This window comes from Odontesthes bonariensis, chromosome 24, assembly GCF_027942865.1.
Source record: "Odontesthes bonariensis isolate fOdoBon6 chromosome 24, fOdoBon6.hap1, whole genome shotgun sequence".
Taxonomy (NCBI): Eukaryota; Metazoa; Chordata; class Actinopteri; order Atheriniformes; family Atherinopsidae; genus Odontesthes; species Odontesthes bonariensis.
In genome coordinates, this window is record NC_134529.1 from 15,747,355 (window position 1) to 15,772,724 (window position 25,370).

General features: G+C 40.2%; 2 protein-coding genes across 2 annotated transcripts; both read left to right on the forward strand.

The window, feature by feature from the left end:
- The first annotated feature begins 820 nt into the window (after window positions 1-820).
- sh3bgrl2 (SH3 domain binding glutamate-rich protein like 2) lies at window positions 821-10,426 on the forward strand. The gene is made up of 4 exons (XM_075458939.1): window positions 821-1,059; window positions 5,434-5,619; window positions 7,026-7,106; window positions 8,518-10,426. The coding sequence occupies exons 1-4, from the start codon at window positions 1,015-1,017 to the stop codon at window positions 8,530-8,532; spliced, it is 327 nt and encodes a 108-aa protein (XP_075315054.1). The 5' UTR covers window positions 821-1,014; the 3' UTR covers window positions 8,533-10,426.
- A 1,845-nt stretch (window positions 10,427-12,271) lies between these two features.
- LOC142375345 (scavenger receptor cysteine-rich domain-containing protein DMBT1-like) lies at window positions 12,272-23,910 on the forward strand. Its single transcript, XM_075459347.1, has 17 exons — window positions 12,272-12,431; window positions 13,409-13,487; window positions 13,781-13,807; window positions 13,915-14,226; window positions 14,457-14,750; window positions 14,863-15,177; window positions 15,267-15,557; window positions 16,447-16,761; window positions 16,855-17,154; window positions 18,633-18,941; window positions 19,156-19,470; window positions 20,711-21,019; window positions 21,108-21,401; window positions 21,541-21,876; window positions 21,976-22,083; window positions 22,389-22,473; window positions 23,197-23,910. The coding sequence occupies exons 2-17, from the start codon at window positions 13,436-13,438 to the stop codon at window positions 23,351-23,353; spliced, it is 3,819 nt and encodes a 1,272-aa protein (XP_075315462.1). The 5' UTR covers window positions 12,272-12,431; window positions 13,409-13,435; the 3' UTR covers window positions 23,354-23,910.
- The last annotated feature ends 1,460 nt before the right edge of the window (window positions 23,911-25,370 follow it).

The window sequence follows — 25,370 nt, forward strand, 5'->3', positions numbered from 1 at the left end:
TGGTTAAACGCTGCACATCATCTGCACATCATCTGCACAACATAGTAGTTCAGCAGCAGAGTGTGCTCAGTCAGAAGCTTCTTCAGCCTCATTAATTAATGCAAATTAATTTCCCACTTTGTGTTTTAAAAAAGTACTATTGCAGGCCTCTAAAAAGAAAAAAAAATCAAACTACACACTTTAAGAATTTGATATGATGCCTTGTGTTTATTTTATATCATACTATTTTGAAATTCCCCTCGCAGTCAAAAAACTCCCAAATGGTCACTCTAAACGGATCCAAACATGCATACATTTACCCATCAAAGATGTCCTTTGCAGTGATAAACTAACCCGAAAATGACCTTGCTGCCCAGAAATCACACACAACCTCACTTCACTTTCAAAATCAAGTTTCCAGAAAACTACGTCAAGCTCCCGCTCATAATTCTAAACAAATGAAACGCAGGAAGTAGCGTTCCTCTCCGAATTGATGGGTGACGTTTGATAAAAACCATACCGCAGTTTCAAGTGACATCAATTAATTTATAAAGAAATTTCAGAAAATGGGTTGAATACAAATCTAATTTCTATTGCTGAGATATATTTGGTTACTCATTCAAATGATCAATATTATGCATAAAAAATATTTGCCACGTTGTTATTAATCTCAGACTTGGCCCTCAATATTACCTCTAATAAAAAAAATAGATACATAGAAATATAAATAACAAATAGTAAAGATTTTCTCTATTATCTTTAGGTCTTTACTTGTTGGGAGCGGTACGTGTAAACTTGTATTCTGAAAGTTATGCCGGAAGTCCAGTGTTTGGCACTCAATGGGCGTCCGTAACTGTCTCAGTCAGCACGAGCGCACGCTGTTTTTATTATCATGCCTCAGTTGAAATATTGGAACCACGTGTCTTCTCCCGTCTAATCGTTCATTTTGAACGTTCAGCCGCCCCGTGGATCTACAACGAATTTTACAGCCGGTAAACAGTTAGTCGACTGCCTGACATTAATTTGGGATTAAAAATGGTCATCAAGGTTTACATCGCCTCCTCAAGTGGCTCCGTCGCGGTGAGTGTTTGCATTGGGGGCGTCATAAAACTTGCAAGCAGGTGTTTTAGAATGCACTAATGCAGCCATTCAAACATGAGAAATCTGTGGAGTCTCTCATCAGCTGAGCGTAATTATGTAACCAGACTCCGCGCGCATGCTGGTGCTCTCCCATCTGAGACTGGTGTCAAGCCGTAAAATGAAGCATCATTCAGACAGGTGTCTTGGCTACACGGAGAAACTTGGATTTACTGTGACCATTTTTTTCTCGGTGGACCTTTTGCTTCTGCCGTGGTCTGAGCACTGCGCAGAGGGGCGCGCTTTTACTTAATTTCTCCAAAATTGCATCCGAGTGTGGAGAAACACAGCCAGGTTACGATGGTCCACTTGCACCACCAGTTTGGGCAAAACAGCAGAGATACTTTACTCTTTCTTGATGGGCAGCTCAAGTCAGTTGCTGTGTGTTTCACAGGGGGGGGATTGAGGAGGAGGCAGATGTTTACCTCATAAAACTGAGGCTCATCCAATAACAGATTGAAGTCTTTATGTGTCGAGTTTTTGGGTTATACTTTGAAACCAAAATCAAGCTGGAAGAAATGCTTTTATCTTTTTGGACTAACCTTGTACTTTTATGTTATATGTATCAGAGATGTTCTTTTAGAGTCGGTTATCCCCCCTCGTGGAATTCTAGGGATGGCCTCCTATGAGTAATCATAGTAATATCTGCTATAAGCTAAACACTTCAAACTGAAATCAGCACACTTGGTTGGAGGAAAAATCTACTGTGGGTGCTGCTGCGATCTTCTTTTCACTGCTCCCAGGTTTTTCAATATAAACAACTTCCTGAGCTTAGCTGAGCTCAAAAGGAGAAAGAGGTACTTCATGGCCTTATGGCCTTATTTGGGGCTCTTGGACACTGATTCCTTTTCTTCTTTTTTTTTCACGATTTCCTCACATTTGTTGTACTTTTAATGTGTTAAAAACATAGATTGCATTAGTCAGTATTAAAGTGGATTGTGAAAATAGCTCCCAGTTGCAGCCCATTGGCAAGTAGCTGGCACATGCCTTCAAGAGAGTCCAGCTGATATGAGTCTGAGCAGAAAAAAAATCATCATCCAACACTTAACGAATTAGGTAATGGTACAAATGAGTAATATATTTATTTGATCGTGCTTGGTCTCTAAAAAAGGGCATCTACAATCTGCGACTGTTTACAAAGGGGTTATTTTTAAGCCCATGACACATTCATTCAAAACACACAGTCTCCCTTTCGCACACACAAAACGCTGGTCCACCATTCGGGTCAGTTATGTGAGTGTAGGGCTCATGTGAGTGTAATTCCCTCCGAATGCTTCAGAATTGAGTTACAAGTGAATTGAATAAAGTCAAAAAGAGTGAGATTGGATCCTTTGGTGGATTTAAAGTGAGACGTGTGCGTGTAACATATCTGGTCATACCAGGGCGGAGATGACTGGAAGTCAAGAGATGAAATTTTGAAAACGCGCAAATATCAAATCCGAGACTATGTGAAAGAGACAAAGAACAAAAAGGGACGAAGAGAAGCAACAGAAAGACGGACGTGCGGCCCCATAAAATCATAAGCGGTTTAACATCAGCAGGTTAGTGGGTCGGAAATAATCAACACAGAATAGACGAGATGCAAATGAGGCTGTGCCCCACTCTTCATTAAATAGATGTGTCATGTTGAGTCTCATCAAAATGTACATTTTAAATTCCTCTTATGAATGAAGGTTTTATATTCACGATGACAGACAATCTGACATGATAAATAGGGCCTTTTTTTGAGAGAGCAACATTGTTATTGTCAACATTTAAGTTGAAATTTGTATTTCTATTTTCTGTCATTTTATAAGTAATATATTGGGAGGGTCACTTAACTAAATACCACATTTAAATCCCAGTCATACCAATCATTTTTTGTTATTGTCTGATTTTTTTTTTATTTTTTATTTTTTTTTTTTAATGCTATAAACCTCCGTTTTCGTTATTCACGATAGGTATTATATGGTGGTTTGTTCCTTTCACAAATCCTCTATATTCCTCTATTTCTATCTGTACGTGACTGAAGGATTAGTTCTCTTTTAACATTAAACTGATCCCCACATAACACAAAATGCTTTCAAACAACGCGTGCGCACTTATATACTGAGTTTGAGTGTTTGTATGTCAAATGTTCTACAAGCATACACACAAACCCTCTAAATCTGAACTAATCCATCCTCCTGACACACTGACTTTCACTCACACTCACCGGGGGCACCTCGTTCATTCATTATTTCGAGCCACTCAGCCTGCATTTCACCTCAGAGGATGACCATATCATTCATACTTTGCTGTTCTCTGTGGCTTAAACCATAGCCCAGTGAATCTGTATGGAGTTTTAACCACAAAACGACCACAAAACGTTAAAAGACAGTCTCTAACTGTCATTTACCTTCTCATGGGCCTCGAGTCCAAAAGAAGGGAAGCTTTTAGCTTTAAGACAACAGAGTGGCAGCCACGTTTGGGTTTGTGTCTATAACTAACTGTCCAGAACAATCCCTCAGTCTTTAAGCTGGAACAATGGCATCATTGTGGCCCTTAGAGTTCTTAAAGTAATGTGCACACAAGCACACACGTGTACTGATTTGTATGCTATTTTTCTACCTTTTCTAGAAATTCTGTCTTTGATACCAAAGACAGAATTTCTACAAAGCATTTGTTCATTAAATGGATTAAAGAGGATAACAATTGATCATGGGGAAGACCTTATTTACTTACTTTGTTCTCATGGTTTTGCCCCAAATTGTTGTAGGTAATCAGCTTTGACGTTAATCAATGCTCAGGCATTAAGTGATGCATGGAAGTTTGTGAACTCTTGTATTTCTTAGAAAATTCTGAATAATCGTTGCCTTAAACAAGATCAGATTTAAAGTCCTTAAAGTACAGATATTTAAAAAAAAAAAAAACTTTTTCCTTCTTCTTCTTCTTTCTTCTTGTTTCACCTCATGACCCACTTTCTCTTGAGTTTCAGTTCTCGGACAGATGTTCCGACACTTTCCTTTAGAATTCATGGGTATAATTTAGAATGCGTTGTTCCATCAATGATGTCAAGCTCTCAAACCATGATACTACCACCACCATGTTTCCCATGGGCCAAGATCAGCGTTTTTTCATTGTCTAAACATAATGCTTCTCAATTTTAGACTCATCTCTCGACAACCCATCTTATACAGCAACCTTCTAGTATGATGTGGCCAACTACAGATGGCATGTTCTTTCTGGAAGGCAGTGGCTTTCTCCAACAGCCGTGCCATGCACGCCATTGTTGTTTAGTGTTTTCCTGGCGGTAGTCTCATAAACATTAACATTGCAAGACTCCTGAAGTTGCATAGAAGTTATTTTGGGTCTCTCCGCGACTGAACGAAGTGCAATAACAAAACATGATAGCGTGGTGCGTGATGATGCCGCTAAATGTTACATCAATCTGGTGCTCTGAGCAACTTTGTATCATTACATTCCATAAATGACACCAGGTAAAGTGAACAAAAGGCAGCACCAGAGCAGAGAAGGGAGAGGGACAACCAGCACGGGTTTAAGAGATGTAGTCTGTATCCCTGTATCTAATGGATGTATCTTCATGACCTTGTGTGGGAATTTATCCTCCCATGTTTCTTTCCCACAAAATTCACAAACACAGTCTTCGTCACACACAGTGTCCCAGAGGTCCCCTCTGTAGCGAGTTGTTGCATCCGTCCCAGATCACAGCTGGCAAAGTTTCTTCTCTTTTTTTTTTCAGAATGAGGCACTCCCCTTCATGCCGTTTCATCTGGAAATTAAAAGTCTTCTTCATTAAGAAGGGTAGCTTTAAAGTGTATGGCTGAATCACTTAACCTTTTCATTTGTTCCCGTTGATAACAAAATACTTACAACAGTAACTATCCCAAATTGCTTCCTACAGCTTGTCCTGTAATCTAGTAACCATAGTGATGTGAGATAAGCTTCATGCTTACTACAAGTGTGTCAGCTTTGAGATTTCAAACCTAAGCTTCTCTACTAATTAATAATCCTTTTTCACAACCCTATTGCCAGTGGAGTCTGTGTGAGGTGGGTGCATTTATAGTGCAAGTGTTTGTGTGAGCCGGGGAATAAACCCCTTTAGGTCTGATAGGTATCGGTTTCCCATTTGTCATTGCAGGAGTATATTGCACACTAATGGTCTTGTCCGAGAACGGAGCACAGATATATACACACAATCCAGTGTCAAACTTGCTCTATGTCCATGCGTATACATGAAGGCAATATTAGATGATACCATGGTTGAATGTCTTATGTGTAATGCATTTTTCTTTTTCATTTTACTTTTACTCCGCCGTATTTTTTCAACCTGTCCAGGTAAAGAAGCATCAGCAGGCGGTGGTTGGTTTCCTGGAGGCCAATCGAATCAGCTTCCAGGAAGTAGACATTACCATGCTGGAGGAGCAGAGGCTCTGGATGTACCGCAACATCCCCAAAGACAAGCTGCCCGAGAAAGGCAACCCGCTGCCTCCACAGATCTTCAATGAGGATCATTACTGTGGTGTATGATGGATATCAGTTTATTTTATGCATAATTACCAGCCAACTATTAGGTAGCCCCGCACACACACATACATTATGAATACATGCCTGAAATCAACGCGCATCCCTTTTTTTTTAAATCTTTTTTTATTTTTTGTCTTTATCCTTTGTCTGTTGCATCTTTCCACATTCATAAGCAATATCTATCTCATTACGCCACGTTCATGTATGTGCTGATGCAACATGACATACAAACACTTCATGGATTTGCAAATTAAAACATTATTTTAAAGCATTGCTAATAGTTACGACCCATAAAAATCAAGCGAAATAGATTATGTGTGCTTGGTTTAGTTACTAGAAAGTCACTCGAAAGCGGGCATGACTCAGCAAACTGAGTATTACATAGCCAGCTGGATATCAGAAACTGGCTTGGAAACTTTACTGAAGCCTCAAGTTTGGGATTTTTTTCGGGCCAGATGTAACAATAGTTGTTGAAGAAGGGGGCTTCAGTTAAATCGGATGCGATGAATACTCCGAGGTTTAACATCTATTTGATTGATGGCCTGTTTTCAAACGTACCACTAGCACACTGATCAGAAGAAGGCAAATGATGACACGATGACTTGCAGGTCAAATGTATTCGCCTCATAATTAATGAGAGAAGTTGGTGCTTTTTTAAGGGAAGTCTTTTGGAACTGGTAATTTTGTTGCCAGTGGCTAGTGCGCATCAGTGGTATTGCACTTTAAGGCTCTTCCTCATTGACCTCACATGTCTGGCTTGATGGTTACACTGGGCTTCCATCTGTTATACAGTCTGAGAGAGAGGTGGAATACTGGTCACCATCTGCACCAACTTAACCCATCGTGTCACCTTAGATCACACTGCCAGCAGAGATTCAAAAACCAATACCTCATTCATTCATAATTAGGGTTTGTCACAGAAAAAAACCCCACCTTTTTCTTTAACAGGAAGAGTGTAGAAGGAAGGACAATTATATGATTAAAGAATATATAACATGACAAAGCAAAACATACAATAAGAGCCTGTATAATCATTCCTTTTCAGGCAACGTTTTACACTCATGGATTGTTTCAAATGTCTTTTACAAAAATAAATGTAAGTCATCACAGGGTTAAGATACCTCTGTCACTGAATGAGTCTATGTCCTCATCTGAGACGCTCTCCGCACGCTACACTTTGTAATCCTGTTATAATCCAGTTTCACAGATGGGGCAGATTATCTGTTCTGCCTGCCGTCACTCTCACTGCCCAAGATAATCCAACATTACCCTGCAATGTCATGCTCTACAAATTATATTAAAAGTAGCCCCTGGAGGGCTTGTTTGCTCGGAAGGTTTACAAGCATGTCTGTAATGTCTTATGACTAGATTACACCCAACATGCTGATTTTGTTTCCGCCCAGGACTATGAAGACTTCTTCCAGTCAAAGGAGAACAACACAGTGCTTGCGTTCCTCGGGCTCAGTTCCCTACCCGCTGGGAGAGTGAGTAAATGTGTATACACACCAAAACACGCAGCTCTCTGTGGTGTAATGTATATGTGAAACAGCCAATGTGGTTTGAGATCAGTTTCCTCGGACACTAAACACTGCATTTGGTTTCCAAAGTGCTTGACCATTTGACATACTGGAGGCTTGCAGGTGGCATTGCTCCTAATGCATAGAAGTTAAGCAAATCAGCTGAGCGAAGTTGCTAGCATGTTACACATATTCTGGGTTTTATTTGTTTATTCTTTTGGCCGCTGTGTTTTTGAACAAATAATAGCAAAAGGGGTAAAAATAGCTTTTGTGGCAGATTTACTGGCAAAGCTTATGATTGACATTTCAAGAAAAGAAAAAAACAGAACAATGTAAAGAAAGATTGGCCACTCCTGCAGCTAGAATTCTTAAACTTGACCAAAGGTACACTATGAGTAACTACCAAAGGTGCACTTTGTTTACTGTATTAACAAAGACCCGTTGGTTGATGATCAGCTTTGATAAGTTTCATGTGTTTTTACTAGCAATGCACAACACTATGAGTGGTCTTAAATGTGCTTAGTGTTTTGAGCATGATGTATTCATGGAAAAATAGCAAAGATGGTAAAATTGCTGATCAAATTACATACTGACCCTAATCTGTTGTTTACACGGTATCTGTCATTGTTTACTTGTCAATAGGCAAGGCAATTTTATTTCTAGAGCACAATTCGTACTCAAGGCAATTCAAAGTGCTTTACAGCTACATAAAATCACAAGAAGGCAATAAAATCATTAAAAAAAACATAAAAATAATCATTAATTAATTAATTTAAAAGTGAAGAGTGCAGATAAAATACTTTCAGGTATTTAGAACTGTTTTCAGCCTGGATTTAAACATTGTCAGAGTTGAGGCCTGTCTCACATCTTCTGGAAGACTGTTCCAGATTTTAGGAGCATAAAACTGAAACGCAGCCTCACCTTGTTTAGGCCTGACTCAGGGCACCAGCTAGATTGTAGCTGGAGTTATAAATGATGTTGAGATTCAGTGACTTTGCTATGGACTTGTTGTGTGTGGTGGCATGTGCCCAGAAGGCTGCTGGGAAACCTGTTGATCACTGATTATTTTAGCTGTATTTTATAGCAGTTTGGATTGCTTGCGGATTGAATAACTTTTATGGCTGTTAGCAATTTGTTCTTGTGTCTTTGGTTTGATATCCAATGTGCTAAGTTTGTGATGCAGCATCCGAACAACATGCCCTTGTTATGCCATCCTCCAGTCATACCTTTTTCTGTTGCTGCTTCACAGATTCACTGAATAACTTGGAAGTAATTTGGTTATGTCAGCTGGATATTGCACATATATCAAGTGTAGAAATGCCATTGATATTGATATTTTTTGTGCTTTTTTATGTTTTTTGTGCTCTTATGTGTCCAGGATCCAAAGTCCTAGATCAAACAACTGGTTCGTGCCATCCAGGAAAGCCCTTATATGTGCACCGCTTCCTAAGTTGCATCAGCTTTCCCCTCGTGATCCTGTTTTTGACAACACCAGCATTTTGCCACACACCGAACCTAATGAATATCCATGTGTGGTTTCTTTTGACTTCTGGCAACATTCCACCACCACCAAGACACTGAGAAGTGTCTGACTTCAACCACAGAGACTTAATCACGGAGGATTAACTTGACGACGGTTGTATTTTTGCTTCCCTTAATGCTTAGCACACTGTGACACCAAGCGCTGTTTGTCAAACAAATTCTGTGCAAACAAGAGGACCGTGTAGCAGCTTTTGTATCAGTGCTCTTTGAACGAGCTCAGTGCAGTGGATGGGGGAAGAAATGATCAGGTGGAGCAGCACAAGTCATCTGATTACACGTGTTTGTGAGTGTCTCTGTGAGTACCTGCATCAGCCAGCTGCTGTTAATGAAGGCTGGGTTAATAGGGTTAGGGTTAGGGGGACCACAAAGACACAAGCCAAGGCTATGCCATCCAGTTTGACTATATGTATGTATGAAATCAAATGTTAAAATTCCGACAACACTATAAGAGTAAAGGAGTAAACTAAACACGACTTCTAGCATTCGGTAAATTTGTAGTATCATTCATCCAATAAAGCGCACCTTGCTTTGATACATTTCCACTGCCAAACTCCTGAAATGAAAAGGTATGCCTTGTGTTATTCCATTTGTTTTCCTTTTTTGCAACAAATTTAATGAAATGATGAAAATTCTCTTAAGGTTTGTCCACCGCTCAAACATTTCTAACCTTCCCTCCCTGTCTGTGACACTGTTTGCTCAGTTCTACTGAGGTTATAAATGGCTGTAGTCAAACTGGGGTAAATTGTACCTCTATGCACCATTGCAATCCACAGATAATTGCAGATTTGGTGCTCCAGTAAGCAGGATAATGTATGGTGCCGTTTGTGAGTCTCAAAATAATCTACCACACCCATGATACTTAATGTTTGAGGAACTTGTCAGTCAGAGTAGCCTTTGTAGATTACTGGTGTGACTTAAGTAGTTTTGACTAACAATGTCAAGAGAGTCGAGCTTCACTGGAATACGCTGCTGTAAATCACACTTTGGCAGCAAAGATGGTACATATTTATTGATGACACGATCACCAGCTTTATCCTCCAGTTAAGATTAGCTACAGGCTATTATCGGGGTCATGAGTATCTGATGATACTTTTACTTTTGTCTGACACAGAATTTTTGGAAAGAAGCATTGCTCAGAGATAATCAAATGGCAAAGTGCCAAAGGTCTGCACTGACAGCCTGTTTGTCTTCTTTCTACACAGCCAAATGTCATAATAGAAACGGTACAGACTCCCCTCTCTGTGTTTTACATTTCATGGAATATCACATCCAACTCTTTCCTGTCTCTCCGTCTTTGTTCCATGTTTTTCTCTCACCAGCACTAGGCAACACTAGTTTCTCTATTCTGCTCTATTAAATTATCACGGTTGATTTATTCCCTCTTGCTTACACGACAGACACTCCAACTGACACGCCCTTGCAAGCCCTTTGAATGTTGTGCCATTGAGTGGAAGGATATCTAATTTTTCTCAAGTCAAACAGGTGCTCCATCACGTCGTCACCACCTAATGCAGCAACATTCTCGATTTTGTCAAATCATGGAAATACTTTATTTTTGTTATTAACAAGCCTGTTGGACCACAAAATGACATTTAATCTCTGTCTGTGATTCGTTTTTTTTTTCTCTTGCTTGTAAGCCTCATGAGAATTGTACTCACTGACACATTACTGTGAGGGTTATTTTGCACAACAATGCAGATTACAGTATTTTAAATTGTTTTTGCTGTTCTGTCGTTCTTTTTCTTTCATGTGCATGTCACTCAAGTGACTTGAAATCATGACAGATTGCTGAGTCAAACATAGAATGAGAGTACACAGCTTCTGAGGCTAATGTGGTGCAACTCATCCCTCAGACAACTTAGTTAACTGCCATGGCAGCTAAAGGACCGACGAGGGATCATAGAACATTTTAAAAGTCAGCTGGCAGGAGTTTTGAATGAAGATGAGTCTAAAACTAATACATACTTTTTAACTGTACCCCTTTTCTTGGTCAGACTGTATGTTATGTTTGTAGGTCTCATAACCTACATAATAGAAGTGATGCCACAGTATTCAGATTTGTGTACCCTACATATGTGGCAAATAGAAGCCCTGGCTATTCATAGGGTCACAAGAGTGGGTCATTGTCATCGCATATAATCAGAACATGTGGCAGCAGTATGATGAGTCTGGAGCATAATGTCAACAGTCGGTGAACTACGGCCACGTGCAAATAAATCGTCATAAAAGAGACAGTTTTGATAAATTTCCACATATACGGGCTTTTCACCTTGTTTGATTCGACCCTCGTCCTGTGTGTGACATGCTCCGTGTCCAACTGGGGAAACTACACGAGGCGACGAGGTCTCATCATTTTAAAGACACTGAGTGTCGGTCTGGCTTGTTGTGACTGCAGCTGTTTATTTTCAACTCACAACTCATCGCAGCAGATAGTGTCTGGAACAGGCGTACAGCAGTCCAAGTCTAGCAGTTCAGTAAATGGTGGCTTGATTTGTCAGTGGACCTAAAAATACTTTTTTTTATTAATTAACAACAAAAAAATTAAATGATGTAAGGAAAAAGAGACATTTTATAGTTCTCTTGCAACACTTTGGGAAGTGGGTAGAGGGTGAAAAGCACGACAGTTCCTGTTTGGATTTCCGTCTGGCACTTGGAGCATATGGTTATGAATAAACATGAGAAAAATACGTGTGCTGAACTCTATAGTGCATATAATGTGGATAGACAGTGGTGTAAATTGGTTTATGGAGAAGTAAATCACTGATCAGACATATGCAGGAAAAGTAAAGATCAAATATTCTTTGTAAAATTGTTTAGAGAATTTCCGTGCCAAAAAACTGTCATAAAGGAGAAGTTCAAGTTGTTGTGGTCATGTGAAGCAGTGATGTGCAACTGTAACCAGAGGCAAATTAAGGAAATTGCTGTGTGGCAATAGATGGCTAAATCTGTTAATGCAAAATGCTGACAAATGAAAGAAAGTTGGTGAGAGATAGCGTGTTCTCTAGTTGGTATCGGGAAAGAGCAAAACAGTAGCATTAACAGAACATTGATGGAAATCCTTTCAAAGCAACCTTCCACAAATTTAAAAAACAGAGTGCCCACAACACTTTATCATATCGCTTAACAATGCTTTCAGACCTATTAACTGTCGGGACATCTTATGGAGTTCTAACTCTAATTCTAAATGAATATTGTTTTCACAATAATCAACACTGCATGTTCAAAAGTGACATGTGAAAACAAGTTTTCAGAGATTTTGCAAATTTTGCTGAAATATCCGACATGGCTTTTGGAAATCCTCCACTAATGAGCACAAATAGTACAACACATTCCCCCAGATCTATGTTATGACATAGAATTAAACTTGCATAACAACATTTTACAGTTAAATAATCTGTAATTATGCCAAGAAATTATGATAGCATTCCTCAATATTACTGAATTTGCACCTAGCTGCTCCACAGTCTTTGGGACACTTATGGTGTCTTGTAAAGAATGTGCTTCAAAAGGTGCGGCAGTGATACCCTGAGATTAAAGACGAAGACCGTGGTTCACAAGAGGAACTGATTAAGCACACTGAGATCTGAGAGGGAGAGTTTCACAATGGGAAATGATTTGCATCCCGAGCCTTGTTGACTTCATAAGATGTGGGACAAGAACAAATTTTGGGAAGCAAAAGTGTTTGTGAAAGAGCTCTGTCGCCAGAGTTTTTGCTGTTCTTCTGCTCGGCTGCATTTGCCATTCTTTGAGGTAAGAAAATCATTTTCAAAATATGATAATTCTGATCCATTTTTTTTATCCTTAATGGGTGAAGATTTACCAGAGTGGTAAAGACTCTTTTCATTGTACAGCAAAACAAAATTTCCATTCAAAATTGAGTTGCACCAGCAAAACTTTCTGTCTAACATTTAAATCAGATGAGCTTGGTTAGAAAGTCAGTCATTCTCTTTAACTGTTTGCCAAGTCACATGTTCTGTTAAGGATTTCTGAGAGTTTTTGTAGTGTTTGTTGAGATGAAAAGATATGAGATTGAAATAAAAAAAGTGATGCCACTGTGTTGCACCATTTCAACATCAAAGCCCTGCTGTGAATGATAACTTCAGCTGGAAGCTTTGGAAGTCAGAGGTCAAGTTCACTTCTTGACATTTGCTCACAAACAAACTTTCTTATGATTTCCATATCCTAACAGATCCTTTCTTGTATCCCTCAATTGCAATTTATTGCATTAAACATTTGCTTTACAACACCATATGCTGTGTATTTCTGTTGAAAATCTGATATTTTTTCAAACAGCATTGTAGGTATTGTGTTAAACAAAATGAAATCCCTGTACACGCTCTATCTTTAATGATTGATCAAAATGTCAACATGTGTCCAGTTTGCAGTCCAAGTCCAAGCAGCGTGTATTCCTAACAATTACCGGATCTGTGCATGGGACATCTAGTTTCTGGACATTTGAGATATGATCCCATATTTCATTTTAAACTCTTTTTAGTAGCTGCTCAGACTTTGCTGATTTGAAAAGGTAATAGGGGGAACCTAATCAACCTTTACTAAAAACAAACATCTTACAAAAATGCGAAAAGGCTGATTTTTTTTTTTTTCCAAAATCAGCAAAGTTTTGTTATTCTTCAAAAGGCACATGATACAATCTCATGAGCTGAAGAAATTTTAAGGGAAGTTCAACTACCCTTTTTCTTGTTTTGATTTTTACTGTACCTTTCCAGAATTTTTATCTGGCGTGAAAGAACACGATGATCTCCATTTCTGTTGGAAAACCACATTTGGGTTTTGTGGTGATGATGGGTGAGTTTTCTTTTTCCTCCCCTTAAATTAACTTCTTGTGCGCTTTTTTCTTTTCTCTCTCTCTATCTCTCAAAAGGAGCATTGTGAAATAGTTTGGCTGCACTCTCAAAATCTTGAGTCGGAGTTGAAAGTATTGAATTTTGAATATTTGATCAGTTTGGCATAATTTAAGACCTTATAGGCTCCTGTTTTATAACGGCTTTGCTAAATGTGAGCACTGACTTTTGTGTGTGAACTGGAGAATTTTCTCAGTGAGCTTAGTTAAAGCATTTTACTATGTTTTTGTGCTGTAGGGCTGCTGAATCTACCGCTGTTTACAGGTCAGTAAGTATAGTTGCCTAAAAAGCCATGCATGTTGACGTGTGAATTGAAGAGATGTCAGGGTAATGCTACCTTTACCTCCTGAACCACAAAATTTCATTTCCAGAGTGTGTTAAAGTCAGGCTGGTTGGGCCTTCGCGTTGCGCTGGCAGAGTGGAGGTCTTTCATGAAAACAGTTGGGGAACCGTGTGTGATGATTACTGGAGCCTCGCCAGTGCCAGTGTGGTGTGTCGTGAGTTAAACTGCGGCACTGTCCTTGAGGCCAAAAAAAGTGCCTTCTTTGGAGAAGGCAAAGAGGAAATCGTGTTGGATGATGTGAAGTGTGTAGGGCATGAATCTTCCATCCTCAAGTGCCCACACAAGCCACTGGGTGTAAATAATTGTGGCCATAGTGAAGATGCTGGGGTTATCTGTTCAGGTAAGCCTAAGTTAACTCACTGTACCTATGTTACACTTTATACCTATTATTAAGGGTTATTATCATTTATGTGCTCTGTTGATATATATACATTTACACATATTCATTCATCAGTACTGCCTTCTTCTGCAGTTCAGAAAGGTGGTCTGGTTCATTGCACTTCCATAGAGATCTAACTAAGAGTTTCTCTCCGAAGACATTTCTTTGTACTTTTTCTCTGTCTGTGTTAGAACATGTGCAGATTGTCAACGGAACCAATCGCTGTAATGGTAGAGTGCAAATCTTCAATGAAGGCCAATGGAAACGAGCTTGTAACAGTGACTGGGGCATAGACGAAGCTTCCGTGCTGTGCCGAGAGATTAGCTGTGGCACTCCTACATTTCAACCTGTGATGCCAAATTTTGGACAAGCACATGGTCTGACTGGGGTCAAAACCAGCTGTGTCGGAAATGAGAGCTCTGTCTCAGAGTGCATGCTTGACGCTTTCAAAGAAAGTTGTTCCGATGCTGTCATTATCTGTACAAGTGAGTCATAAATGTACTTTGTGGGGAAATCAATCAGTATAGGACATTATTGTTTGACTGTCTCCTTCTTGGATTGCACCTAAATAAACAATCCATTCGTTTTTTTTTTCAGACAGTAAACCAATACGGCTGATAAATGGGACAAATCGATGCTCTGGTCGAGTCGAGTTCTATCATGAAGGACAGTGGGGAACCGTTTGTGATGACAAATGGGGGTTGCAAGAGGCAGCGGTCGCATGCCGAGAGATGAACTGTGGGAACGCTCTTGCAGTGAAGTACAAGGCCTTCTTTGGCAGAGGCCATGATCAGGTTTGGCTGGATGATGTTGAGTGTACTGGTCATGAGAAGTCCCTTGCCGAGTGCCCGCATAGAGGTTTTGGAGAGCACGACTGTGACCACAGCGAAGATGCTGGTATTATATGCTCAGGTAACAAATGCTTTAATCTATTTGAGGGTCAAAATGTGAAAGTACACACAAGTTTGAAGCACTTTTTTGAACTTTACTTTATTTTCCAGAGTCCGTGAGATTGAGCAATGGGACCGACAGCTGCTCTGGTAAAGTGGAGGTCGTCCACAGTGGCGAATGGGTGAAAGTTTGCAACAACAACTGGGGCCTTGACGAGGCAAAAATTTTGTGTAAAGAACTCAATTGTGGTCCTCCAAAGAAATCCCAGGAAGACTTTACTTATGGTGACTCCACACTGACTGGGTATATAAGCAGATGCTCTGGTAATGTCAGCTCTGTCAGCCAGTGTATGCTTGAACAACATATTGGGACATGTGAAGGTGTCTCAGTTACATGTACAGGTAAGACACAAAAGACAATGATACACTGTGTTATCGTTAAAGGCAGACTAATACCAGACACCAGTCATTAACTTTCAGGTTTAAGAACCATAAAGCCGTAGTCCAAAGATCATCCTCTTCCTTCTAGGCCGCACACTGACCCTGACCCTTCACTGCATGGCCATTCAAAAATAAAGTCAGACACATTACTTGTATTGACTGTTCACATTGCTATCAAATTGGTCATAAAATATGTTGTTTATAACCGGAAATGTGAACTAATCACTGACAAATTTTCTTCTCAGTTTCAAGTCAAATGACATGTACTGAAATGGAAATCGTTGTCAAACTCAACATGTTTATACAACTTGAAACCTCTAATGCAGCAGTACATCTTAATTACAAAATTTGGGCTTCCCAGCCTAAGTATTACACCAGAAGAAAATTGCCCACTGTGTGTTCCTCTTAGCTTTATCGTCACCATCTGCTGTGTGCATTTGACCGTTTTTAAATTCTCAAAGATTTGCATCAAGTTGTCAGGCAGATATACTTTGTTCTGTCTGTCAGTGATTGTTCAAATTAATAGATGTACACGTTTACATTTTTTTTGCCTGATGCTCTTAGATTTTTGTCCATTAAAACAAATGTATCATTTGTCACCGATGAGCTCATTATACGGTTATCATCCTTACTATCTATATTGACCTTTAAACCTCTGAACCCAGGCTATTTTTTTCTTTTTTTTCTAAACTTCCATATTAAAACCATGACCAAGTTCATTCAATAACAACTGAAAAAAGTCCACTTATTCTCACTGATCACTACCATCACTAAATGGGTAAATTTTTCACCATATTGACAGTCCATAATTTGACTTTAAGCGCTTTTAACATGTCTCATCTGTTCTCAGGTAATCCACCTTTAAGGCTTGTCAATGGCACTGACCGATGCTCCGGCAGAGTGGAGGTTCTGCATGATGGCCAGTGGGGAACAGTGTGTGATGATGAGTGGGATATGAGAGATGCCCAGGTGGTGTGCAGAGCTATGGACTGTGGAACGGCTTGGGGTGTCAAAACTGCAGCCTACTTTGGTCAAGGCCAAGGAGATATCTTGATGGATGACGTCAACTGCATTGGCAATGAGACGTCCCTTTTGCACTGCAAACGTTCCACCATGGGAGAAAATAACTGTGGCCATAGTGAAGATGCTGGCGTGATTTGTTCAGGTATCTATATTACAGTTATTCTTCCAATGCCACACCATTCTGAATATCACACACAATTTCAATTGATCTATTAAATCGTTCCTTTGTTTTCAGCGAACATTAGACTGATAAACGGGACTAACCAGTGCTCGGGCAGGGTGGAGGTTTACCATGGTGTTCACTGGCTGCCAGTCTACAAAGTTGACTTTGGAATGAACGAAGTTGCAGTGGTGTGCAGGGAGATGAATTGTGGAGATCCTGTCAAGGTAACAGGATCATTTGGTAACAGTGGAGAGCTCCGAGGCTTAAAGGTCAGGTGTAGCAGTGGAGGCAGCTCTCTCACACAGTGCACACTGACAGACTATGTCAGGACCAGAAACGATCGTATTCAAGACGCATCCATCGAATGTTCAGGTAGGAATTTGCACATTTTCTCCAAATTTTAAGAGTAATCTTATGTAATGTAGTGTTTGACACACTGCTTCCTAACATCGGCACAAAGTGTTTGTTCCCTGCTTACACAACGAGTAACAGCATCAATCAGAATCTGTCAGCCAGAAAATACTGTTTCAGAAAAAAGAATTTCATGCTTCTGGATGGGAACTTTCCTTTTTTTTTTTTTCTTTGAACATACTACGACTCCAAAACGAAATGCATATTCGAAGTTGCTTTGTGTACTTGCACACATTTTTCATTCTGCGAGACAGAGCACATCAGCCCGCCATAGTTTGTAAGCCACCTGTGATGCAGAGCCTTTTAGAGCCAGTCTGTGCCTCCTGACTTAACCACAACTTTGACATGTTATCCAGTTATCAGCAATAGACTACTCTTGTTTGGTCATGCAGATTATTGTTAACAGCCAAGACAGAGACATGCAGCCTGTGTGTGTTTGGGAGACAGAGAAAGAGGGACGAGATGGAAGGACCAATGAACAGGTCTGCTGACTTAATGCGGTCGGAATACTGCTTCATTCTTTTAATCTGACACACCCAAACCAACAATTCTCTTATCAAATTTACCTCAAACACACCCAGTTGGGTGTGGTCAACTTGCAGGCCCTGCGTGTTTTTGGTCAACAGGTGTGATTAAAATCTTTCTTAAAAAAATGGGATTAAATGCTGTTATGAAATGGTAACTGAAGAGGTCACTCAGTATTGCATTGTCCATCTCGCTCTTAGGGGATGTGTGAACCTGTCACGGTACTCTCCTCTGACTTAATGAAATGTGATGCTTGAAATATTCTTAAAATTAAAGTTATATGATATAAGTTATGTTTTCGATTTGCTTAAGAAATGTTGAAACAAAACCACCCGCTATACATGTTGTCATTCTTATAGCCAAAGAGAAAAGAAATTGGAACATCTATGGGCATGAACATGTGTCAATAAATGAAACTTTGAGAATAGAGAAATTTCAATCGCTCCTGAGATCAGACCTCCTGCTTGAAAAACGTGAACTGTTTTCAAAAGTCCGCCGCAAGTTACTCGAGCAAGGTGAAACAACGGACCCTGAATTCAATTCTGCAATGCAGGACGTCGCTCCATTCAAAGTGTAAGAGCAACGAGTCGACTAAAACCTGAAACGTGGGGGCTTCATGTGAAGGATGTGGCCTAATAGTGAATGTGAAGATGATGTTAAACATCTATTTGTTTAGACACCAGGTTGTATCCATGCTGGAACAGCACTTTAGGCCTATTTTACCTTTGTATATAGTTAAGCTTTACATTGTTTTTCGTGTATATACAGTATATATATATATATATGCCCAATTTGGAGATGCACCATAATTTCATTGTACTTCTGTGCAACAAAGCTTTCTAATCTATTCTATTCTGTTCTGACTGAGCTGAATTCCGCTTACATTATTATTATACATGTCCTGTCATTTCCAGGAAATGTGAAGTTGGTAGATGGATCGCATCGCTGTGTCGGAAGAGTTGAGATTTACAATAAAAATAAGTGGTGGTCTGTTTGCGGTGAATCTTGGGACATGCATGAGGCGGCGGTGGTGTGCAAACAGATGGGCTGTGGGAGAGCTCATTCCATCAGCACGTGGTCTGAGTATGGTCTCGGCTCGGGTCAAACCTGGACTGAACGAATTGAATGCTCTGGAAATGAGTACACACTCTCTCAGTGCACAGAGAGATCATTTCGAGACAGAACCTGCAATGCAACCTCAGTTGCTGGCGTTGTCTGCCAAGGTATGAAGAATCTATCAAACAAAAAAAAGAAAGAAAGAACAAATAGTTATGATAGTTAAACAACAAATTATGTTTCATTTAAACAATTTCTCACTGCAGCTGAAGATTCTTTGTGATTACTGTTGGATGTTTCTTATTCAGAACTTAGAGCACAGTTGATCATCCATTGTCTGCCTTATGTGTGGCTGCATTTACAGTTTGCTTGTCTTTATAGGAAGCCTGGAGGTCCAGTTGGCCAACGGTGCAGATGAGTGCTCGGGAAGAGTGGAGGTCCGTCATGGTGAAACATGGCAAACAGTGTGTGACACAGACTGGACCCAAAGTAAAGCTCAGGTGGCGTGTGACGTGCTCGGGTGTGGGACTGTCTTAAGCGCTCCTGGCGGTGCCCATTTCGGCCAAGGCAATGGGTCAGTGGTAGAGGCGAGTGGCTCATGCTTCGACAACGTGACTTCTCTACAGAAATGCTCAGCCAAAGGTTTCAGGACCGTAAACTGCGGGCATGAACGTGATGCTGGTGTAATCTGTGCAGGTAAAACCCTAAAAGTTAATGTCTTTAGCATTTGTTTCATATCATGAAGTGAAAATTATGGAGCACAATATTAATACAGTTGAAATTTTTCAAATTAGGTGCAGTAGTATGTTCTTAAAGGAATAGCTGTCTCTTTTTTTTTAGGATATAGAGTCATTTAACAGCTGAGCTGGATACTGACTGGGCACTGGGAAACTGATTCAGATGGCTCAAACATGGCCCAGCAAGACAAGAAACAGACAAACAGACAAAAACACAGCATAGCTGTTGTCATGGGGATGAATTAGCGCACATTTTATATAATTTGGGAAGAAATCATTAAAGCAACACCATGGGAGTTTGTGACCCTTAAAACTGTGTGCGTCTGATTAGTTTAGAAGTACATTGACTTTTATTGCACACATTCACAGGCCTGAAACCTTCCTAGAGCACCGGGGGGCTGAGATACCACAGTTCAACACTTTGGTCTCCTGCACTGGGCTTTTGATGGCCTCTTCAACATGGGGCCGAGTTCAGTCTGGCCGGACATTTGCAGGGCTCACAGGGAGATTTCTTTTTATGGCAGTGGTGTTACATGCCATCGCTGTATAGGGAGCCAAAGAGGAAAACAAACAATAAAAAACTGCCAAATTCTCTGGTGTTACTTATGCTGAATGATATATAAACTACATTCTATTCATATCAGAACCCTTCACCTGCTTTTTAGCAGCTCTAATCCTTTAGCAAGGAAGACTGGTAAAACATTTTGTTTTGAAAAATGCAATAGTTGCTGTCCTTCCCAACTTTTCTGAAACACGTTGCTGGCATCAAATTCAAAATATCTTTCAAAAAACAGGCTTGATGGGCGGTCTGTGGCGTAGTGGGTTGTGCAGGTGTCCCATGTACAGAGACTGCAGTCCTCGCTGCAGTTGGCCCTGGTTCGAGACGGCCGTATCGGACGGCCTTTGCTGCATGTCATTTCCCATTTCTCTGCCCCCTGTTTCCTGCCTGTTTTCAACTGTCCAATCCAATAAAGATGTAAAAAGCCCAAAAAAACAAGAATGATAGACTGTTTTTGTAATTTAGTGGTTTTTTTTTTCAATTAAATGTAAGGTTTAAATGATCTGATTGTTCGGTCATTGTGTTCGGTTTTTATTAACATTTTTCCTCAAAGACCCAACTTATTTGGGAAAGCTATTGAATGCTTGTCTCCCAGACTGTCCTTTGCATCTGGACTTAAAATTTCTGTTTGAATGTGTAGCTCAGCTGCGGCTGGTCAGCGGCTCAGGCCAATGCTCCGGCCGAGTGGAGATCTTCCATAAAAGCCAGTGGGGAACTGTGTGTGATGACGACTGGGAAATTAAGAATGCTGACGTGGTATGCAGACAACTCGGTTGTGGTCATGCTGTCGCTGCCCCTACAAATGCCCATTTCGGTAGAGGCTCTGGTCCAATATGGCTGGATAACGTGGATTGTTCAGGCACAGAGTCTGCTCTCGCACACTGTACACATGCAGGTTTCGGAGAAAATAACTGCGGGCACGGTGAAGATGCTAGCGCCATCTGTTTAGGTAAGAGGCTATGAGTGATTTATTTCCCCCTTCAGTCAGGCTAAGTTGGTTCTTCTGACACGTCATGTTTTCTACAACTCTATTTCAGGTGCTCTCCAGAAGCCGCAAATTACCATAAGTCCTGCTCCCGAGGTAAACTGGGGTGAGAAAGTTGAAATCACCTGCTCTGTGGTATCAGAACATTTGGGCGGGATGTTTGTCCTGAAAAACACCCAAGGGACATATTCAAAGGAGAAATTCTCTGAGCACGAAGCTGCAACCTTTGTCTTCCCTTCAGTGGACTTTGGCCAAAAGGGGTCATACTTCTGTGAATATTACAAGAAACTGCCAGATCAAGTAATCTATTATCCCCAAGGAAACACTGCTGATCTGTCTGTCTTAGGTGAAAAAAAAATTTCCTTGTTTGTCTATCTGTGTATGATTTAAAAGATATTCAATAGATTTGTGCCTCTGTATGGATTGATCATATTTTTGGCGTGATTCTAAGTGTGATTTGTAAAAGTCCTGCCTCTATCCTGCAGTGAAATTAGAGAAGCCCAGCATCTTCCTGGATTCCCCTCATGCTATGGTGATCTACCGTCTTGACAAAATAACAGTCAACAAAGACAGCACCTTCTCCATCACTTGCTCCACTTACGCCACTTATTCGACTGGCGTCTTCTATCTGACAAAGTCTGAGACAAACCACACAGAAGTGAAAGAGGCAACTGGTCACACCATCTACCGCCTGGCAAACTTTGAATTCTCTGGAATAGATTTTCAACACCAAGGGGAGTACTTCTGTGTCTACGCTGTTAACATCTCCACACATCTCTTCTGCTCCCTTCCTTCGAAGCCACTCCAGATCTCAGTAATCTGTAAGATCTAAAAAAAAAAAAAATTCTGATATTTCTGTTGTTGTTGTTTTGGGGAGTTCTCTTCTTCCCTTACAGTTAGTTATCATTTCATTCCTACAGCAAGCTCATCATCTTCTGTTGTGGGAGCTGTCGTGGGTGTACTCGTGGTGTTGCTTCTTGTGTCTGTGATTGGTTTCCTGGTCTGGAGAAAGAAATGGCGAGGCACCGGTAAGAGTTCTACTTTTTAAGGTGACAAAATGTCTGCAGATTAACCATGCATCGCTTTGTAAAGTGGACTGTAGGAGCATTTTTCAGCAAATGAATAGTTTTGGTTTTATGGACTGCAGGAATACTGCTTTGGTTCTTTCTCTACTAAATCCACAAAACATCAGCTGATGATGTTGCTGATGCCTTCATGTTGTGTTTCCACTAACTTCAGATCAAGTTTAAAAATCATAGTTGCACTGGATTTTCTCTGTATTTCGTCACAACGTTTGATGACATAGCTGCATGGTGATATGCTCATTTTTCAGGTGTCATGGTTCAGTTTAGCAACAGGTTTGACGGAGCAATACAACAAGATCTGGAGGACAGAAACAAAGGGTTACCCGATGAAAGGTAGGGAAAAGAAAACTACAACATACAGTTCTGAGATCAGATCAGCCTCCGCTGGAATAACTGATACCCCTTTCACTTGGTGCACATGTCTCGGTGGCAGCACTCAGTGTGTTAAATTTGGATGGTTCAGATAGTAATTTGTCCCCATTGCTTGTGGCGTTCCCCAGGTCTCTGTCCATATGTTCCCGTTCTGTTTATCTTTTACCATCTACTTTCAGATGATTTTTTTTTTTTTTTACAATATAATCATCTGTAAAATCTTATAACTGAAAGAGTGTTTTGTCTTGTTACCTTAACAAGAAAACATTGGCTCTCAAGCTGCTTCAGACATTGGGACTCTTTGAGACTTTAGTTGCCCTTTTCATCACCAGAATCCTTTTCAACACATTACTCTCCAGCTGCTTAACTGGCTCCCAGTTAAATGCCTCTCTCATTCTAAAACCTTTGCTTCTCGCTCTTAAAGCATTAAAAACTACTCTGTTTCATACCAATGATATATGACATTATACTGTATTGTAGGTATTTTGAGTAATTTGAGTAAATTGATACATTTACTTTGATTTAACCTTTGTAAAGTGCTCATTCGTCTCTTGAAAGGCACTTATAAATAACATGAATTATCATCATTTACCCAAGTCTAATGTATACATCTGAAGATCAAACTAGTTGAACAGCATCTTCTGTTAATGTGATACTTATCACCGCTCTCCTGCTCTTCCGTAGGGAACGCAGAAACCAGATCTATGAGAGCAGACCACACCGGGACAGCACGAAAGAGGGGAGCACCAATCTTGATTCAGACAGCCCTGTTGAGAGAGTTCCTGAAGACCTGGCAGGCAGAATTTGTTATGAGCTCGAACCTCTGGTTGATTCTTTATAAAAATGCGATGCAAGGAGTCATCTCAGTCATGGAAAATTACATTTCCAGGGTACCACAGCACCAGGCTGAAAAGGCCACAGGCCTTTTATTACTCCTCTTTGGTTGAGAGTTTCTTTTTTTTTTTATCTGTAGCAACACCAACAGTGAGGTCACGATGTTCTGACGCACCCTGATGCACGCTTCTAGATCACAGCTTTAAGGTTTTTTTATAGCATATAGTCACTCAGGAACTTGGATTTTACATTTAGTTTTCCAGCTAATAATTCTGAATCTTTTTGTTTCTTTAGACGGATGCTGTGTTGTTTGCTTGAAGAGAAATTGAAAATTAGCAGAGGTTAGAATATAGCTTTTGATAACATACACATACAGTTCAAGATGCTGCATTGCTCTTGACATAAATTGTAGTGGTTTTTATTTTTCTGGAAGATTCTGTTAATCAAAGAGCTACGGTTCAAGTATCTATAGGAAGATAGTGATTATGAATAGCGCACCCAGACAAAGACGCTGTCTTTTTTATTGCATGTGATTGCTGATCAATAAATTTGTATTTCTTACAACATTCAGAAAAGTTTTGACTCAATTCACACGTCACAGTTGCGTCTTTTCAGTTGGGAAAAATGTGCTTTGAATCAAATGCAAAAAACAGAATTTTAATGAAAGGTCATAAGTCACAAGACATTACTCGATCGGATTGGATATGCGCATAGTAGTAGTCAGAAGAGGAGAAAGGTAGTCATAGTTTAGCAATATTGCTGTGGCAACGAAACTACCCTTTAAAATCGAGTCCAGCACTAAAATTCAACAAAGTCCAATTTGCGTTATTTGATAAAAGAGAGGACCCAAATGCAGGCACTATTCAGGAGAAAAATAATGTTTTAATAAACTTACCAATAGAATAATCTCATGGGACTAAAGGACAGGAACTTCACGGAAACAAGTGAACAAAACGTCTGTAGTTTGTCGACAACCACAATGTCTGGTTGGTTAGCCATCACCAGTTTATCAGTCTGGATCTGGAGGTCCCACAGGATTTTAACTCTGTTATTCTTCACTACCTTTGAATGTGCCTCCCAGTCCAACCCAGTCTCGGCACAGATGTGCCTGTACACTAGTCCCGCCACTTGGTTGCGGCGTCCCATGCATGCCGTACCTGCCTGCATCTTACAGCCCGCTACTATGTGCTGGAATGTCTCAGAGACATCTTTGCATCTTCTGCTCAGGGCCTGTTTTTGAGCTGCCACGATCAGTGCCTCTGTACTGTCTTTCAGACCAGCCTTTTTTAAGTCCACTGACAGGACTTCTTGATGTTAGCCACTTCTTCAGTCTGACGATGGTTCATGCTGTGCAGAGGCCTATCCTTCCATGATGATTCCTCCGCTTCCTCGTTGCCTCCCCTGCGTTTCAGTTGCATGAGACATTCACTTAGCAGTTCATCCTCATCTAGGATCACTGCAGCAATGGTGGTCTGTGATCGTCCCAGTAGGTACATATGAAGATATACATATCTCTATATATAAGTGAGCAGTAATAAACAGAACTCAGAAGAATTACTTTTAAGATAGGTTTGGAAGTAAACCTAATGGAAACTAGACCATCAATCCAAAAGACGCGGCATTAAACACAGAAACACACCATAAAACCAGTAAATACATAAAAACAATGCTTATTAACCCTAAACAGTACAAATGTTTAATATCGATACCATTTATAAATAAATTATCACAATTAAAACAGCATAAGCATTACATACAGTATGTTTGCTTAATGGATTAATCTGTAAACAGTATGTGGATGCAACTTTCAATGCTTTGGACAGAAATGTGCCATGAAATTCACTGTGAATTTCCCAAGAGACATTTGGACCTGTTGTATTAGAAAAGGCACAGCTGTAATACTGATGGTTTGGTATGTTGTTTGGCTCTGTTTTGGTAAATGGTCCTTGTGGCTGTGTAAAAGTTAGTCTGCAGACCATAATGAAATAGCAACATTAAATTCAGTGACCAGTTATTTTGTGATT

Excerpts from the sequence above, each read along its gene's own strand:
- sh3bgrl2 (XM_075458939.1), top strand. The coding sequence starts at position 1,015 with ATGGTCATCAAGGTTTACATCGCCTCCTCAAGTGGCTCCGTCGCG. Across the intron at positions 1,060-5,433 it reads CCTCAAGTGGCTCCGTCGCG|GTAAAGAAGCATCAGCAGGC; the intron begins GTGAGTGTTTGC and ends CAACCTGTCCAG. Across the intron at positions 5,620-7,025 it reads ATGAGGATCATTACTGTGGT|GACTATGAAGACTTCTTCCA; the intron begins GTATGATGGATA and ends GTTTCCGCCCAG.
- LOC142375345 (XM_075459347.1), top strand. The coding sequence starts at position 13,436 with ATGATCTCCATTTCTGTTGGAAAACCACATTTGGGTTTTGTGGTGATG. Across the intron at positions 14,751-14,862 it reads TGCTGTCATTATCTGTACAA|ACAGTAAACCAATACGGCTG; the intron begins GTGAGTCATAAA and ends TTTTTTTTTCAG. Across the intron at positions 21,402-21,540 it reads TGCTGATCTGTCTGTCTTAG|TGAAATTAGAGAAGCCCAGC; the intron begins GTGAAAAAAAAA and ends TCTATCCTGCAG.